Consider the following 16729-nt stretch of genomic DNA (forward strand, 5'->3'; position numbering starts at 1 on the left):
GCCGGTAATCTCCACTGCCAGGCTTTTTTACTGGAAGCAGGGGCGTATTCCATGCTGATCGGCAAGTTTTAAGGATTCCTGCCTCTATTAGTCTGTGGATATGAGGTGCTATCCCTTTCCTAGCCTCTTCTGGCATTGGATATTGCCGAACCCGGATGGGTAGGGCCGTGGCTTTGAGTTGAACAATAACCGGGGGCAGGTGTTTGGCGAGGCCAATTCCCCCGGTCTCGGCCCACGTGGAAGGGAACCTCTGCAACCAAGAGTCCATTTCTCCCTGGCCCCCTCAGGTGGTGTTCATTGGCCAGGGATAAAGACAGCACATGTACCAGCTGCAGAAGCAGCCCTTCTGAGTCCATGATCTTTATCCCCTCAGGTTCAAAATGAATATGTGCCCCAACCTTGGTGAGTAGGTCTCTACCCAGTAATGGTGTGGGGCTCTCGGGCACGACTAGGAAGGAGTGAGAAACCTGATGTCTCCCCAGGTACACTTTTCTGCTGGTGGTCCAGGCACATGTCTTGGACCCTGTTGCTCCCTGGACTATGCTTGTGCGTCCTGGGTTCAGGGGGCCGTGAGCTCGGTTGAGAACTGATATTGTGCCCAAGTATCCACCATGAACTCAATGGGAGTCCCCTCCACATACAGAGTTACCCAAAACTTGGGGAGGGGTGCCGAGTCCCATCCCCGTCAATTTTCCTCTCCTAGGTGCAGGGTCTTAACAGGGTTTCTTCCTCTTTCTTGTTTTCTTTTCAGTGGACATTCTTTCTTCTAATGTCCGTATCCTTTGCACAGGGCGCATTGATCTCGTCCTAATTGAGGTTGGTGGGTTCCGACCTTCGGGGTGACTCAGGATTCTCTTTCACCCCAGCCAAGAATATCCTGGCCATCTCCTCCAGCTTGGATGGGCAGGGTCCTGCTCTCTGAAGTGGTTCGGGGCTCCCTTTCACTCCGGCCAGAAATATTCTGGCCATCTCCTCCCTTTGCTTCTTGTTCTCCTTTCTTTGAAATTCTCTGTCTTCTTTCCTATATTTGTCCTGCATCTCCCATTCTTCCTTCCTTAGCCTCTCCTCCCTGTCTTCCAGAGTTTCCCTAGCATTGAAGACCTTCTCTGCTTGCTGCAACATTTCCCTGATAGAGATTTCTCCCAGATCGTCCCGTTTATGGAGTTTCTTCCTGATGTCGGGGGCTGCCTGATTGATAAATGAGAGGACCACAGCTGATCTATGTTCCTCTGCCTCTGGGTTTATAGGGGTGTGCTGCCTGTAAGCATCAAACAGCCTCTCTAGATACGCGGCTGGGCTTTCAGTTTCCCCCTGAACAATAGTTTTTACCTTAGCCAGGTTAGTGGGCCATCTGGCGGCTGCCTGGAGACTGATCATTAGAGTCTGGCAGTAGACCTGGAGACGCTCCCTACCTTCTGTAGTCCCAAAATCCCAATTCGGGCGTGTAAGTGGGAACGCCTCGTCTATGGTGGGCTGGAGAGTGGTGGGCCTTCCATTTTCTCCGAGGACATTCTTCCTGGCCTCATTGAGGATGTGCTCTCGCTCTTCCATTGTGAAGAGGGTGCGGAGCAACTGCTGGCAATCGTCCCACGTGGGACAATGGGTGAACATAATGGACTCTACCAAACCTATAAGACACTTAGGGTCCTCCGAAAAGGGAGGGTTCTGAGTCCTCCAATTATAGAGATCACTGGAGGAAAAGGGCCAATACTGATATTGTTGAACTCCATCTGGGCCGCTCTCTCCGTTCGCTTGTACCGGTAAAATAGGCACTGCTTCTTCTGAAGTGGAAGATGGAGCTTCTCCGTCTCGTTCCCTGGTCCCTCGAGGCCCTTAATTGCATCCTTCCTATCCCTCCCAGTTGCCTGCCCTCCCCTGTTGAGGAGTCTGGGGAAGGGGCAGCTGCCTGGTCCCTGTGAGGCTCCACAGCCTCATCCTCCTCTCAGCCACATATGGGGGTGGTTGCTCGGCAGGCAAGGAGGGTAGAGGCAGGAACTATCAGGGAGGACTGGCAGTGCACTAGGAATTCTACCCTTGTGACAGGAGAGCTTTAAGCCTTCCCGGGTGACCAGGACTGAAGTCTTTGGTGGGTCAGTGTGCGGTTTCCCCACCAAAAAGGGACTCAGCCAGGACGGAGGATTCTCAGCCAGATTTTCCCAGACAAGGATATAGGGAAATTGGTCAGGGTGGCCCTCGGGATCCTGCCTGGTGATAACAGCCTTGACCTTACTGATAAGGTCCAAGGAAAGAGACCCCTGGGCTGGCCAGCCTACTCCAAAAGAGGGCCATCCGGCAGAGCAGAGGGTGTCTGATACTAAGGCCCATATTCAACCCGTTTCTTTACTTCTATGAAATGAGAAAAAATTAAACCTTTAGGAGTAGCCTGAGTCTGGCCCATAATGGGGATCGTAAGGAAGGAAGAAGGCAGAAGGTAAAGAGTAAAGGCGCCACTCCAAATAAGATGACCAGCGTGTGTGCTTGTGAATGGGTGCCTGTCGTTGCACAGTTTTTTCTTCCGCGGGGGACATGAATTTATCTGGGGTTCGTGGCTGTGACCCCCTTATCCTGTCATGGGAGTCTTTCAGTGGCGGGCGCCCTAATGGCTCTTAACTGCCCGACCCGTGCCCGCGGGGAGTTTCAGTGGCAGAAAGGAGGATAGGAGAGCCTTAAACTAGAGAGCTCAGAAAGAAATATAAATACAAACCACAACATAACATAACAATTTTAACAACGACACTAAGCACACACACCACATCTGATCGTACTCGCTCGGACCTGTCCTTCTTTCACTCTGGTGTGCACCACACTCACCACTTTCACTTTCACTTTCACTTTCACCTTCGGGATCCTCGATACTTCTGGTAATTCTCCCAAAAAGCGTCCACATGGACTGCTGTAGGGTGGTGAGCTCAACCTCCTCTACCTTGGGCGCTAGGTCTCCGCCGATCGGGCTTGCCTTCCTAAGGCTGAGTCACTCGGACCCTAGGGCCAGGGTTGGCTACCTGAACTTCACCCAGGGTCGCTAACCTGGGGGCCGGGACTTCCAACCCAGACTTCCTTGCTCGGGATCACTAACCCTAGACCAGACACAAGGTGGCGACTCTCGCTTTATACTGGATTTATACAGACACGAGGGAGCGACCCCCGAATTACACTGCCCCATCCAGACAAAGAGACTCTGCCTCCATTCGTCCTTTGTTCCCCCAGAAGCCCCCCCCCAAATCTCGGGACGAGCCCCCAAATGTTAGGGTCCGAGACTCCGTGGCTTCCCAGGAAAACCATATGTACGAGCACGGAGATGTAATTCAAGCAAAGTCTTTATTAAGCCAGCTAGCTGGGGTCGACCGTCCTCCCAAGACACGCAGGCCTGGTTAGAGCAATCGACCCTGAAGCAACTTCAGGCAAAGTTTATATAGGATTTTCACAGCCGTTGTACCAGAGCCCGCACATTTTCACACAGCCAATAGCTTTAAAATACCTAACCTATAGATTTAAGCTAATTTATGTGTGTCACCCTCTGGGTGGTACGTGTCAGTTTCCTGATTTCTGTAATCTCTTATTTACACAAGCATTTCTGACTGCTTTCTGTTATCTCTCACATGCCTACTTATCACGGGTCATGCCCTAGGGCGGCAGCCCACATCCCATTATCTGTCTCTGGGCGCCCTTATGTCTCAGTCTCGCCTTGTACCAGAGTTGAGTGGCTCTTACCCAGGAAGTTATAAGCAATGAAGTAATTAAACTTAAGTACTATTAAATTCTCTCTCTTCAATCTTTGATTTCCTCTGTATTTTTCCCTTACAGACCTATCTAGTCCTTCAACTTTATTATCTAGTCTTGATAGTCTGTTTTCCTTTTCATTATTTCTGCTTGTGAGGCTTTTTCTCTTCTTGTTTCAAATTGATGTATTGAATTTTTCAATTCCATTTTCATTTTGGCTCGAGTTTTCTTCAATATTTCTTTCTCTTTTGAGAATTCTCTTTTCACGCCCTGAATTGTCTTTGTCGTTTGTGTGTTTGTATTTTCTTGAGCTTAACTCAGGAGTTTATTATGATCCCTTTGAGTTCTTTGTGTTGTGTGTTCTTAAAGTTGTTGAATTCTTTGATCATGTTTATGATTGTTCTTTTAAAATCTGAATCCTGGGTGCCTCTGGATAGTTCTCACTGTAGAACACTTCTCAAGGACTGGTGGGTTTTGTTGGGGCATATTATCTTTTTTTTTATATATATATTATGTGTGTTTTTGTGTTGTGGTCTGGCCATCTGAATTTCTTTTGTTGGTTGTGTGTCTGGTATGAAGTTCTAGCCTGCCTTTGTTGAACTGAAGTTTAGTTTTGTTTATATTGTTGATGTAGCTTGGTTGTTTTATGATAGTGTATGACTTGTTAGTTGGTCCATACTTCACGGTTTTCACTTTTGATTTTTATTGGCAGGACAGAATTATTCAAAGCTTTGACTAGTCAAGAGCTCTCCAGCAGGGCGAAGGGGCCTACGCCCAGTTCTGGACTATGGGGGATCCATTGGCTGGGTTTCTGGCAGGCTAGTCAGGAGGTCACAGGCTGGATGATTAGGAGGGGGCCTAGGCCAAAGGTTGGGGTACAGACAGTATGAGGAGGGTCTGATTAGCTGAGCAGAGTAGATGTGAGTCCAGGAGCAGGAGAACGTACCTGGTCTGGATGCAGGGCTTGATCAAGGCTCAGTAGTGGGGTTTCAGTTAAGACTAGCAGGAGGGGACCTAGGCCCAAGGTGGGGATGAAGACCTTGTGGGGAGGGTGTAACTACTTATGCAGAGTAGCTGTCAGCCCTGGAGCAGGTAAACGTAGGTGGTTCCAGTGCAGGGGATCAAGGTGCAGTGACAACTTCTTTCTATCACTTTTTCTTCACATTTTTCTGTCTCTGCTCTGCCTCTCTTTGCGTTTGTCTTTCTGTCTCTCTGTCATTTACACACACACACACACACACACACACACACACACACACACATATTTTGGAAGAGATGGAGCAGTCATAGAAAGGATAAGGATGCTAGTAGAACTTTCAAATTTCTAGATTTTGTTTAGGCAAAATTTGTAAACACACCCCAACAACCAAAATTGAATACATTATGTTTTCAGAATGAAATATTATTGCAAATTAGGTTTGCCCAACAATAAGGAACAAATACCAAATATTAAAATTATTTGATATCTTCCCGAAAGGCATTATGATTTTAATACTTCATCACTCTCAGTAACTTACTAGTGATTAATTGTTGACTTTTACTGCATATTATGTGCCAACTATTAACCTATTTGCTTCACAAGTATCAAGCTAGGTAGTTTTCCCCTCAACCCTGTTAGATGGGTGTTATGTCAGGGAGAGGAAGACGGAGAGGCAATGTTGTTCAGTCCTTAAAGGGCAGGCTGGCTGAATCTCATATCTCACATTGTGTGTCACTAACAAGTACAGTGACCTCGGGTGGTTTATTCAGTTCCCAATGCCCCAATATTCTCTTTGATAAAATGGGCTTGATAACGCAAAGGATTATCATGAATATTAATATTAATTAATTAATATTAGACTATATTATGTCTAATATAGTCAGTAAATGTGGTGAGACAATTGCCTAGATATATTGAACGCTGGAAACGTGTTCATTATTGTATTCATTTCCGTTTGCTCCCTGTTTCGACAATGCATCTCTGCTGTTTAGCTCAGTGAGCGGAGGTGCGGTGGCTAAAGGAGCTCATCTCTTGGGTGGGAACCATGACTGTTTCATACATTTATTTATTAGTAGCTCCCAGCATGGTGCCTGGCACACAGGAAGTAGATTCAGGAGCCATTTGAATATGTAAGGTAATGAAGTAAACTGTGATAGTATATCACATCCAAGAAGATCGTTAGCAAATTTTATTATTTTCCTAACCTGGTTTTTCTGTTAATGTTGTTGGAAAAGACTTTAACAGCTCGGATTGCTTCAAGTTGTATGTGTCTGGTGTATACCATACTAAATATAAGAACTCAAATAGTCAACATTTTTCTTTATATGAATAGAATGCCTTTGGATATTAGGAAAGTCTGCTTTAAGTATAAGCCCTTTCTCCTACAGTTTAATTTTCTTTTTAGCATAGAAACAAGCACAAAGGAGCATTTTTTTCTGTGATTAGGTGTTGAGAAAAAAATTTAAGTCTGTTTTTCTCCTCTTTATTAAAGCAGGGCCACTGTAGTAGTACAGTTTGGATAGCCCAGCATGCTTTGTGCCTAAGTGTCCTCTGCATAATGGACATGCAGGACGCTTGTTTTTCTGCTGTGGGCGTGTGATTTTAGTGTTTGAAAAACTAGTGAGCTGGTGTTTGGTGTTATGTCTACACAATTGAGGTCATATAACTATGAAAAAACTATTATTATTGTTGTTGTTATTATTTTTGTCTTTTTGAGACAAGGTTTCCCTGTAGCCCCAGCTGGCCTGGAAAACTCTATGTAGACCCAGTTGGCCTGGATTACACAGAGATCCACCTGCCTCTGCCTCCCAAGTGCTGGGATTAGAGGCTTGACCATGTCTGCCTACCAATACTGTTATTTTCATTTGCAATAATCTTTGTTTACAAGACAAGTGTTGGTTAACTTATGCTCTCTGAATGTGTTGTAAGATTTCCAAAGATGGAGAAAAATGAAACTAAGGGAAAAATGATTAGGAAAATCAGGAAGTTGTTTGTCCTTGATCCTCTGTGAAGAGGTATTAGGGCTTCTGTGAATTTATAGGTTGTAATTTGTTTGCAAGTTTTGTGTAACTCAAAGCAGTCTTCTCTGCTGTTTCCTAATGCATCCTAGGGTAGCCTTCAGGTTTGCAGATCCTGGGAGGATACATTGTTTTCTTTCTCCTTCATTGTAGGCACTGAAGAAGCAAGAAGCTAAAGTGGAAGAGAATGAGAGTGTAATGAAAACCAAGCTGCGGCAAACGGAGACCCAGAAGAGCCAGGTAAGAGTTTGAAAGCAGTCCCAGGTGCAGTGTGGTCAGGGTCAGTGGTGGTGGTTGAGTGGCTTCAGAGGTGTCCCTGGGGTCGTTCACCAGAGCACAGTGGAGCCTTTGTGCCATGAAGTGGCTTATGGCTCTGCCTTCACTCTTGGAAACACATACACACACACACACACACACACACACACACACACACACACACACATATATGCGGTTCATTTACTGCCTTGGTATCTTGTAACATGCTCCTTTTAGAGAGGTGAATTAAGCTGTGTTTCCTTGATGGGAGAACATTGAAAGAACTTGGCTGTTGCAGGTTGATTGGGAGAGACTTACTATTTGACTTACTGCTAGACATTTTGTATATATCCATTTTCTTTATAGAAGATAGGTGTAATTAGCAGCCTAGCTTTGGAGATATCCTCCATTCTCATTAGATGCTAAGGACCTTTGATGTATATTCACATCTGTGAATACATGGAGCCTAGCGCCTTAGCTCTAGAAGGGAATTCAGGGGCTGGAGAGACGATTCAGCAGTTAAGAGCACTGGCTGCTCTTGCAGAGGATCTGCGTTTGATTCCAAGCACCTGGCTGCTAGCAATTGCTTGTAGCTCCAGTTTCAGGGGATATGACGCCCTCTTCTGACCTCTTTGGGTATTGCATGACATGGTGTGCTTATGTACATCCTGGCAATACATTAATACAAAATAAAATAAAAATAATAAATATTTATAAGGGAGTTCAGAGGCCGCATAACTCTTTTCAGTTTTCACATGAGTACATTTTAAGGATGAGCCCAAGATAATGAATAATGGAGACAAATTTGCTGCTGCTAGTTTCACATCATTTTTCTGTCTGCTATTGCCTCTGGAGTGATCTTATAGTTCTCTGTAGAATGTAGTCCTGTTGGAAGTTGAGACTATTGATAGTAGGCGAGGCTATGACCAGTGGGGACCTTGCCTGAATTCAGAGCAGTTTTGACTTATGATTTCGTCCCTCTTTCTTTCATCATAAGAATCAAGAGAAAAATCAGATAATATTTTGTTTGGGTTTAGTGATACCACATAAACTTTGTTTTAATGTGATGTTTATTTTACCAGCTAGATGCATAGTTTTTTAAAATTGTTTATTTAATTACCACATACCTAGAAGAAGCATTTCATTACAACAGCATTGACATATACAATAACAATTTTCTGAGCTAGGATGCATCTCTTTCAAAATTGGCTTTACATTTTTAGGTTTACAGTTGAATTATTACAGTTATACAATATTGTACTCAGTATAAACCCTATAAGACATAAAATTAAATGAGGTTTTAACCCTTAAAAAAGATCTCTATTTCATCATTAAAATACACAGTTTTATACAGAAAAATTCATTTTTAATGCAATTGACATTAAGAGTTTGCACATGCGTTTCTAATCTATATATCTGATTATTACTAGTCACAGTCAGTTACTTTCTGAGCTCCTTGGCATCTGAGCATGGATATAAAGTTGTCAGGTAGATTTCAATGATAATGTTTTTCACATCTGCTAATTATTAAGGAGCAAATTTTTATGATTTGAAGAATTATTTTTTAATCATTCAAAAAAAATTTTTTTAATAACTACATGATTAGAAGCAGCATTTCACTACAGCTTTAACATATTCAATAACACATTCCAGAGCACGTATTAACTCTGCATCATGATGGACTTCAGTACCACCCATAAAAGCCAAGTGCAGTGGTGCATATCTGTAATTCCAGAACTGGGGGTGGAGACAACAGGATCCCTAGAGCTCACTGGCTGGTTGCCTTGTTTCATCAGTGAGTTCTAGAAAGACTCATTGTTTTTGCTGCTAACACTGAGATGTTGGTGCTCAGATGCATAGTTTTTAAAATAATATTTTATTTTTTTATTTTATGTGTATGAGTGTATTGCACCCGTGTCATGCAGTGCCCTTGGAGGTCAGAAGAGGCCATTGGATCCCTTGGAACTGGAGTTATAGACAGGTGTTAGATGCCATGTGGGTGCTCTGGGTCCTTTGCTAGAGCAACCAGTGCCCTTAACCGCGGGCCCATCTCTCCAGCCCCTAGATACATATTTTTTTTTTTTCTGGTGTTTTTGAGACAGGGTCTCCCTGTAGCCCCAGCTGTCCTGGAACTCACTATGTAGACCAGGCTGGCCTTGAACTCACAGAGATCTGCCTGCCTCTGCCTCCCGAGTGCTAGGATTAAAGGCGTGTACCACTACGCCTGGCTTAGATACATAATTTTAAAGAAAAATTATGTAAGTAGATAAAAATTTAGTTTTATGGGCTGGTGAGATGGGTCACTCAGCACAGTGCTTGCTAAACAAGCGTGAGAACCCAAATTCAGATCACTAGCACCGAAATGAAAGCCAGGCTATTAATATCTCCTACAAGCTTTTCTGTTAGTTTCTTAAATTGTGACCCATTGAACATATTTTGCCCATAAGGGCACAGTTATTTTATTCCCATTTTATGTGTTCTTATCTTTTGTGGAAACTTGAGCTTGAACAGGAATTGGAGCTCTCTTGCAGGCTACTGAACCAATCTGAGGGCAGCAGAGAAACACTTTTGCATCAGGTAAGCCCATCCAACTACAGGCAATTTGTTGTTAAGTCTGGAGTGAGTCTCCTTTTCTCTCAAATGTCTTTGTGAGAGGAAAATAAGAAAAACCTAGATCTAGAATGTTTCCCCCCGTCGATATGTGTATTAGCACAGAAGTAAAATATGAAGATTGACAAAAAGCTCATAGAAAACCCCAGCCCGGGTTCCCACTAGGACAATGTGTCTTGCTGATTGCTGTTTTGACTTACTACTTACCTCTCTTAGCAGTAACAATGTAAAAGTAAGACTGGATGTGCTAGATAAAATTTTCCCAGGAGCTTCATTTTTATGCAAGGAGGTGCTAGAGAACAAAGGAGGAGGGAGAAAATGCATTTAACAGACCTTTCATGTTCAGGTCACTTTGAATACATCTTTATTCATGTTTTCAAGATGCTACCTGCCTCCTTTTAACCAAAGATAAGGCTTAATTTTTAGGCATAACATTTTTAGTACATTAGCCTATATTGGGAGTGGGGTGCTTTGATATTTAAAGTTCAGTAACTTTTAATGACCGTCTTACATACAGTGGATTAGGATGGATGTGTTTCTCATTGTCTCTCTCCCTGTGCCGTCTTCTGTTTTGAGATGTGTGTGTCATAATTCCCCTATATGCTGTCTAGGACAGGGTGTCTGTCATTGTAGGTGCTCAGTTCTGCATCTTCATAGCAGCTGCTGAAAATGCACCATAGCACCTGTTTTGCAAAGCTTTTAAAAATGTTTGTTAACTTCGTTCTCCAGTCAGTGGTCATAAGGAATTAATGATGGCAGAATTTGGAATTTCTTTCCTAGAAATTTTTATTTAATTCCATTCTGATTTATTTTTGGAACTCTGATTTGTAATCTTTAATTTCAGTTTTTGGTGGATGTATTGGCAGATTGTCATTTATCTGGATCTTTTTTCCCACTGCTAACTTGATTATGGTTATTGTGGATACATTTGTTGCATCCTAGAAAATTTGCTAGTTTCCCTGTGAAATATGAAGATGATTAAAGCAAGTCATGATTTCAAGAGATTGTAGTTTAGTCTGGCATGTTGGCAAATGCCTTTAATTCTAGCACTCAGGAGGCAGAGGCAGGAAGATCTGTGAGATTAAGTGCAGACTGGTTTATATAGCAAGTTCCAGGCCAGTTGTGGCTACAGGGAGATCTGTCTATATATGAAGTTAAAAAAAAGCTTTGAGTTTATTCAGTGTCACCTATTATTTGTCTTGAGTTCTATTTTGACATCAGAATATACTAAATCATGACCACTTCACTAGAGTTTAACGACTAGCATAACATGTTCACATGAAAGAAAACAGATGAAAATTAAGAAAAAAACAAAAACCCACGGTGCTTAATTGGAGGTGATTTTGGTTCATAATATTGGAATGACCTGAGGTCAAATAGATTTAAAGATGTATTTGAGCCAAATGTGGTGATGCATGCCTGTAATCTCAGAATTTATCAGGCTGAGGCTGGAGGAGTGCTCCAAGAGGCCAGCCTGGGGTATGTTAGAAAAGCCGGTGTCAGAAACACACAAATAAGCAAATAAACAAGCAACAAACAAAACCAAAAAACAAAGATTATGTTGTTGTTTAGTTGTAGAACAATTGCCTCACAGAGAAAGGTTCTGAGTTAAATTCCTAGCACACAAAGGAAAACCCAAAATATGTTGAAGTTCTTTGTCACTGTGGACACAGGGAAGGAGAAGAAATTCTTTATGGAAGGAATGGAAGCATAAACAAAGGGAGCAGAAGACTGAGTTCAGGTAGCATGGAGATTAAGTGGCTTTCGCTTGTGTTACAACAGCCCATTCGAGGTGGATTTTTTCCCCCAGGGAAATCATTTATAACAATTTGTAAATTTCATTTTTTTCTGTTTTTGTGAGCTGATTAAAATTTTGACTTTTGACTAAATGCATTTAGGTAGAAGAACTACGTACACAGCTTGCCAAAGCAGAAGGTGATCGGAAGGGTTTACAGCATCAAGTGCCTTATATTTCCCAGCAGCAGTCAAGCCATCAGGATGATCAAGGAGATGACTGGAGGTTTAGAAGAGGTATAATTCTGCTTGGTGAATGTGTGGGCTTCCATTCTCAGAGGTACACTCCTCACACAGTGCACAGTTTATCCTGTTTCTTAATTACCCACAAAGTTTTCCAAGACATTGGCCATGATTTAGAATCTGATTTTAATGTCTCCTCTGTTTGATTTGTCAGACCTGCTTGTCTTTAGGGGCTTGTACTATGAAGAGCATCTGGTGGTGGAGGCTATCCATTTTCCTGTTCCCGTTCCCATGTTTGTGTACTGGGCTTTGTACTTCAATTGTAAATGTGCCTTTGTTTTATCACTTTTATTTATAATTTTTAATATGTGAACAATTAAAATTAAGATCCTGTCTTTTTTCTTTTGACCTGGAGATTGGTGACAGGCATCTGGGCTCTGCCTGGTTTAGTAGTACTCACAGTAAAATTCAAAGGTATCTGCATTGCTGAGCTTAATTGTCCCTGTTTCTTTCTTTTTCTTCTCAAAGCTCTTCTGCTGAGGTTTATGCCCCTGACCTAGAAGAACCTGACTTAGAAGGACTAGAGTTCTGCCTTACATGTCCCTCTGTTCACGTTCAATGTGTAATGTTGATTTTACCTAGTATCCTATTAATGGCCTTTCCTACTTGGTATTTCTCCCCAGGAGTTATTGAATCTCATGCTTATGCCTGTTGAGAATAACACCTGGGTCTGCTTCCCTTCGCTGTCCTCACCTCAGCTATGCAGATAGAGTAGCTTGTTGGTTCTCCTCACATGCTATTCCACAGAATGTGCAGTCAACACATTTACAACTGAATCCATCCTCTCTTCAAAACATGTTTTTCCAATGCCTTTTAATTTGTGTTCTCTAGTATCATATAGTACATGACAGTACTGTGCATACCTCTGTGAATGTTGAAATCTTGTTTCTGTTTCATGATACACAGTACTGAGCTGGTTTTAATGATGTTACTTCTAGAATGTTTTCTTTCTAGATGATGGTTGAGGAGAGAATAAGAAAAGGATGCTACGTAGCTTTGAGAGTAAGAGAAATTTGCTATTTTCTGGAGTTTTGCGTTTGCCTTTCTTCCTTAATGGAGTTGCAGGAGTTCTTGATACTTTTGTTGAGATGACACAGAAGCTGTTAAAGCTTTCGCTGCTATTGGCTCACCATGTACAGCTATTACTGGTCTTCATATGTACTCATATCTGTAGAATGATGCATGAAATACATACGTAAAAGTATTTGATATTTTGGAGACTTTATTTGTGCTGTCAGCTTTGGAAGGAAGTATTCTAGCTTACCTCATTGACTTTGAACAGAAATTTTTAGCCATATTGGTCTAGAGATTAAGCTTTTTTCCATTTGTACAGAGGTATTGCACTTTGTTGAATATATAAGGTCTTAACTGAAGTCAATAATTTTTTTATTATACGTATTTACTTTATATATCTCTATATTTTTTATGTGTGTGAGCATATTGCCTATATGTGTATAAGTGCACCTGTGCCATGTAGTGCCTACAGAGGTCAGAAGAGGATACTGGAACCCCTGGAACTGGAGTTAGGATGGTTATTAACTACCATATGGGTGCTAGGAATCGGACCCTGGTCCTCTGCTAGAGCAGTCAGTGCTCTTAACTACTGAGCCAACTCTCCAGCCCCGTGAAGTGAAGTATTTTCTAAGTAACACACAAAATGAATCTTTCCCCCTTCTTGTCTCTTCTAAGACACTAGCTATTAATACTATTATCTTATTATCGTGACTAAACCCTATCACTACATGAAAGATATTGTGCTGCTCACTGTACATTGTTTCCGTTATTCATGCAACTATTCTAGAGAGAAAGGTACTATTATTTCCACTTCAGTGATTAAAGAAATTTTTTTCTCAGAGATTTGGAGACTGGGAAGTTCAGATGCAGGGGCTGCATGTGGTAGGGTCCTTGCCACATAAAACACAGTAGTGGCATCACAAGATGAGAAAATACTCCAGAGAGTGAGAAGGCAACTTCTCTCAAGAGTATATGAGACAATCCTCTCATTTGTGAGGAGACTGTAATTTAAAAAAAATTATTTTTAATTGAATTTTGAGGATTTCATACAATATATTTTGATCATATTCAGATGCCCTCTCCTATCTGCATCTCCCCTTACTGCTCTCTGCCTGATTTCATGTACTCATATTGTATACGTATTTTCAGGCCTATCAAATATACTTTGTGTCTGCAAATGCCCTTTAGTTGAATCCATATTCTAGAGCCTGGTTAGCCCACCTAGCATCATAGCCTTAAAGAAAACTGACTTTCCCTGTCCCAGCAACTGCTATTTACCAAGAGTTCCTGAGCTAGGGCTGGGGCATCTCACCTACTTCTCACCTCTATAGTAGGACTTTGTCTGGCTTGAGTTTATGTGGGTCTTATGCATGCTGTCACCTTTGCTGTGACTACATATGAGTATCTGCCTAGTTTTCTGGAAAACACTTTCCATTTGGTCATCCACCTCTTACACCTCTTGCAGTCTTTCTCCCCCCTCTTCACCAGTGATCCCTGAGCCTTGGGAAGCAAGTGTGTCCTATTCAGGACTAAGCACTTAGTGTTCTCTTATTCTGTGCATGTTTCCAGTTGTGAATCTCTGTGTTAATCACCGTCTGCTGCATGTGGAAGCTTCTCTGGTGAGAGTTGAGAGATGAATTAATCTATGGGTATAATGATAAATCCTTAGGAATTGGTTTAATACTATGTTTAGTAGACTAATAGTAGTCGGTTCTCCCCTTTGGCCTGTGACCTCTCTAGCCACAAGTTCTTAGGCCTGATATCAGTGTCAGGTATGGGCTTCATCTTGTGATATAGACCTTAAATTCCATCAGAAAGTGGTTGGTTACTTACATAACATTCGTGCCACTATTGCACCAATGGGACTATCTTTCCAGGTCACTTATTGTTGTAGCTTGCATGATTCATAGCTGGGCAGGGTTGATAATTAATTCTCTTTGTAGTGTGCATAGGACCTTCTAGCACTATGAGCGCTAGCCAGCAGAGATGATGCTTTAAGTCATTACCAGCTTATTAACAATGTGGTCTTACTGTCAAGTTCTGGTGGTTAACCAAGAGCAGAGGCAATGGCCAGTATTGTTTGAGGGTCTATGGTATACTGATTAATAGTTTCAAAAGAGGGAGCCTATTCCTGGCATTGGTCTTTTTCTTGCTAGCCTATGGTATCTGGTAGGAGCAGACACCTGTTAGCTCCTTTTTAATCTCTTTTTATATTATGTATGCATATACTTTGAGAAGATCTTCTGTAGTGGCAGGTTTCCATATGACTTTTCTAGAGGCTTTTAGTGTTAGTTATCCCTCCTCTTACTTGCTTCTCTGCCCTGCCCTCCCATTCCCACCCCGTTTTATCTTTCCTACTCCATTATTCCCTTTTCTCCCTTTGTATCACTGCAATTTATCTCCCCGCCTATGAGGCCTCCCCTGCATGACCTCCTACTAGTTTCCTAACCTTTGGATTTTCTAATTGAAACATACGTATCCAAGGATTCAAAACTAACATCCACTTAGGAGAGAGAACTTGTGGCATTTGCATTTCTGGGTCTGGGTTACCTCACTCAGGATGAGTTTCCTCCAGTTATCTGTGAATTTTGTAATTTTGTCTTAACAGCTGAATAATATTCCATTGTATAAATGGTCCATACTTTCATATCCATTCATCAGTTGACGTGGAAGTTGTTTCAGTTTCCTGGGAAACTGAATCAATTTATCAATGAACATGGATGAACAGGTATCTCTGTAGTAGGATATAGAGTCCTTTGGGTATGTGGCCAAGAGTGATTTAGCTGGGTAATGTGGTAGATCTATTTCTACCTTTTTGAGGAATCTCCACATTGATTTCCATAGTGGATGTACCAGTTTGCACTCCCACCAGCAGTGAAGAAGCATTCTCCTTTTCTCACATACTTGCCAACATTTGTTGTCATTTGTTTTTTTAAAAAATTATTTAATAACCACATAATTAGAAGAAGCATTTCATTACAACAACATTGACATACTCAGTAACAATTTCCAGAGCTAAGACACATCTCTTTCAAAATTGGCTATAAATTTTTAGGTTTACAGTTGAATTATTACAGTTATACAATATTGTACTCAGTATAAACCCCATAAGACATAAAATTGAATGAGGTTTTAACCTTTAAAAAAGATCTCCATTTCATTATTAAAATACACAGTTTCATACAGAAAAAAATTATTTTTAATGCAGTTAACACTTACTTGCTTTTATATTAACCATTCTGAGAAGGGTAAGATAGAATCTCAAAGTACTTTTAATTTGCATTTCCATGATGACTAAAGATGCTGAACATTTAAAAATATTTCTTAGCCATTTGTATCTCACCTTTTGAGAACTCTTGTTTATTTCCTTGTCCCAATTTTTAATTTTTTTTAATGTTCAGCTTTTTGAGTTCTTTGTGTATTCTAGAGACTAGCCCTCTGCCAGAGGTATAGCTGGTAAAGATTTTCTTTTTTTTCTTCTCATTTTGTAGGTTACCTCTTCACTCAAATGGTGTGTCCTTTGCTGTTCAGAAGCTTTGTAGTTTTATGGGGTCCCATTAGTCAATTGTTGTAGTTAATGCCTGTGCTGTAGAAGTCTTCTTTAGAAAGTCTTTTACTGTGCTGATAAATTCCAGTGTGTTTCCTACTTTTTTCTGTATCATATTCAGGCTTTTAAATCTCATGTTGAGGTCCTCGTTCCATTTGGAGTTGAGTTTTGTAAAGCATGGTGAGAGATAGGGATCTAGTTTCATTATTCTGTATGTTGTTAGCTAGTTCGATCAGCACCATTTGTTGAACATGCTATGTTTTCTTCAATATGTACTTTTAGCCCCTTAGTTGAAAACCGGGTCACTGTGGAATTTGATCCAGGTCCTAGGTGCTGTTCCATTGATCAGTGTGTCTGGTTTTCTTTTTAAATTATTTATTTAATAACCATATAATTAGAAGAGGCATTTCATTACAACAACATTGACATATTCAATAACAATTTCCAGAGCTAAGATGCTTCTCTTTCAAAACTGGCTGTAAATTATTAGGTTTACGTTGAGTTAATAGAGTTATACAATATTGTACTCCACATAAACCCTTTAAGACA

At 41.4% G+C, this 16729-nt stretch overlaps 1 protein-coding gene across 7 annotated transcripts in view; it reads left to right on the plus strand.

Annotated features, from left to right (window-relative positions):
* Nucleotides 1-16729, plus strand: part of Cep128 (centrosomal protein 128) — a 466611-nt gene that overhangs the window by 117492 nt on the left and 332390 nt on the right. For 5 of the 7 annotated variants that reach the window (XM_029562537.1, XM_029562536.1, XM_029562539.1 and 2 more), the window contains 3 exons: nucleotides 6871-6957; nucleotides 9475-9549; nucleotides 11481-11613. In XM_029562537.1, coding sequence (XP_029418397.1) covers nucleotides 6871-6957; nucleotides 9475-9549; nucleotides 11481-11613 — 295 coding nt within the window. The remainder of the gene's footprint in view (nucleotides 1-6870; nucleotides 6958-9474; nucleotides 9550-11480; nucleotides 11614-16729) is intronic. The other 2 variants (XM_029562538.1, XM_029562541.1) reach the window with 2 other exon arrangements.

Source organism: Nannospalax galili, unplaced genomic scaffold, assembly GCF_000622305.1.
Source record: "Nannospalax galili isolate Female #2095 unplaced genomic scaffold, S.galili_v1.0 scaffold795, whole genome shotgun sequence".
Lineage (NCBI taxonomy): Eukaryota > Metazoa > Chordata > Mammalia > Rodentia > Spalacidae > Nannospalax > Nannospalax galili.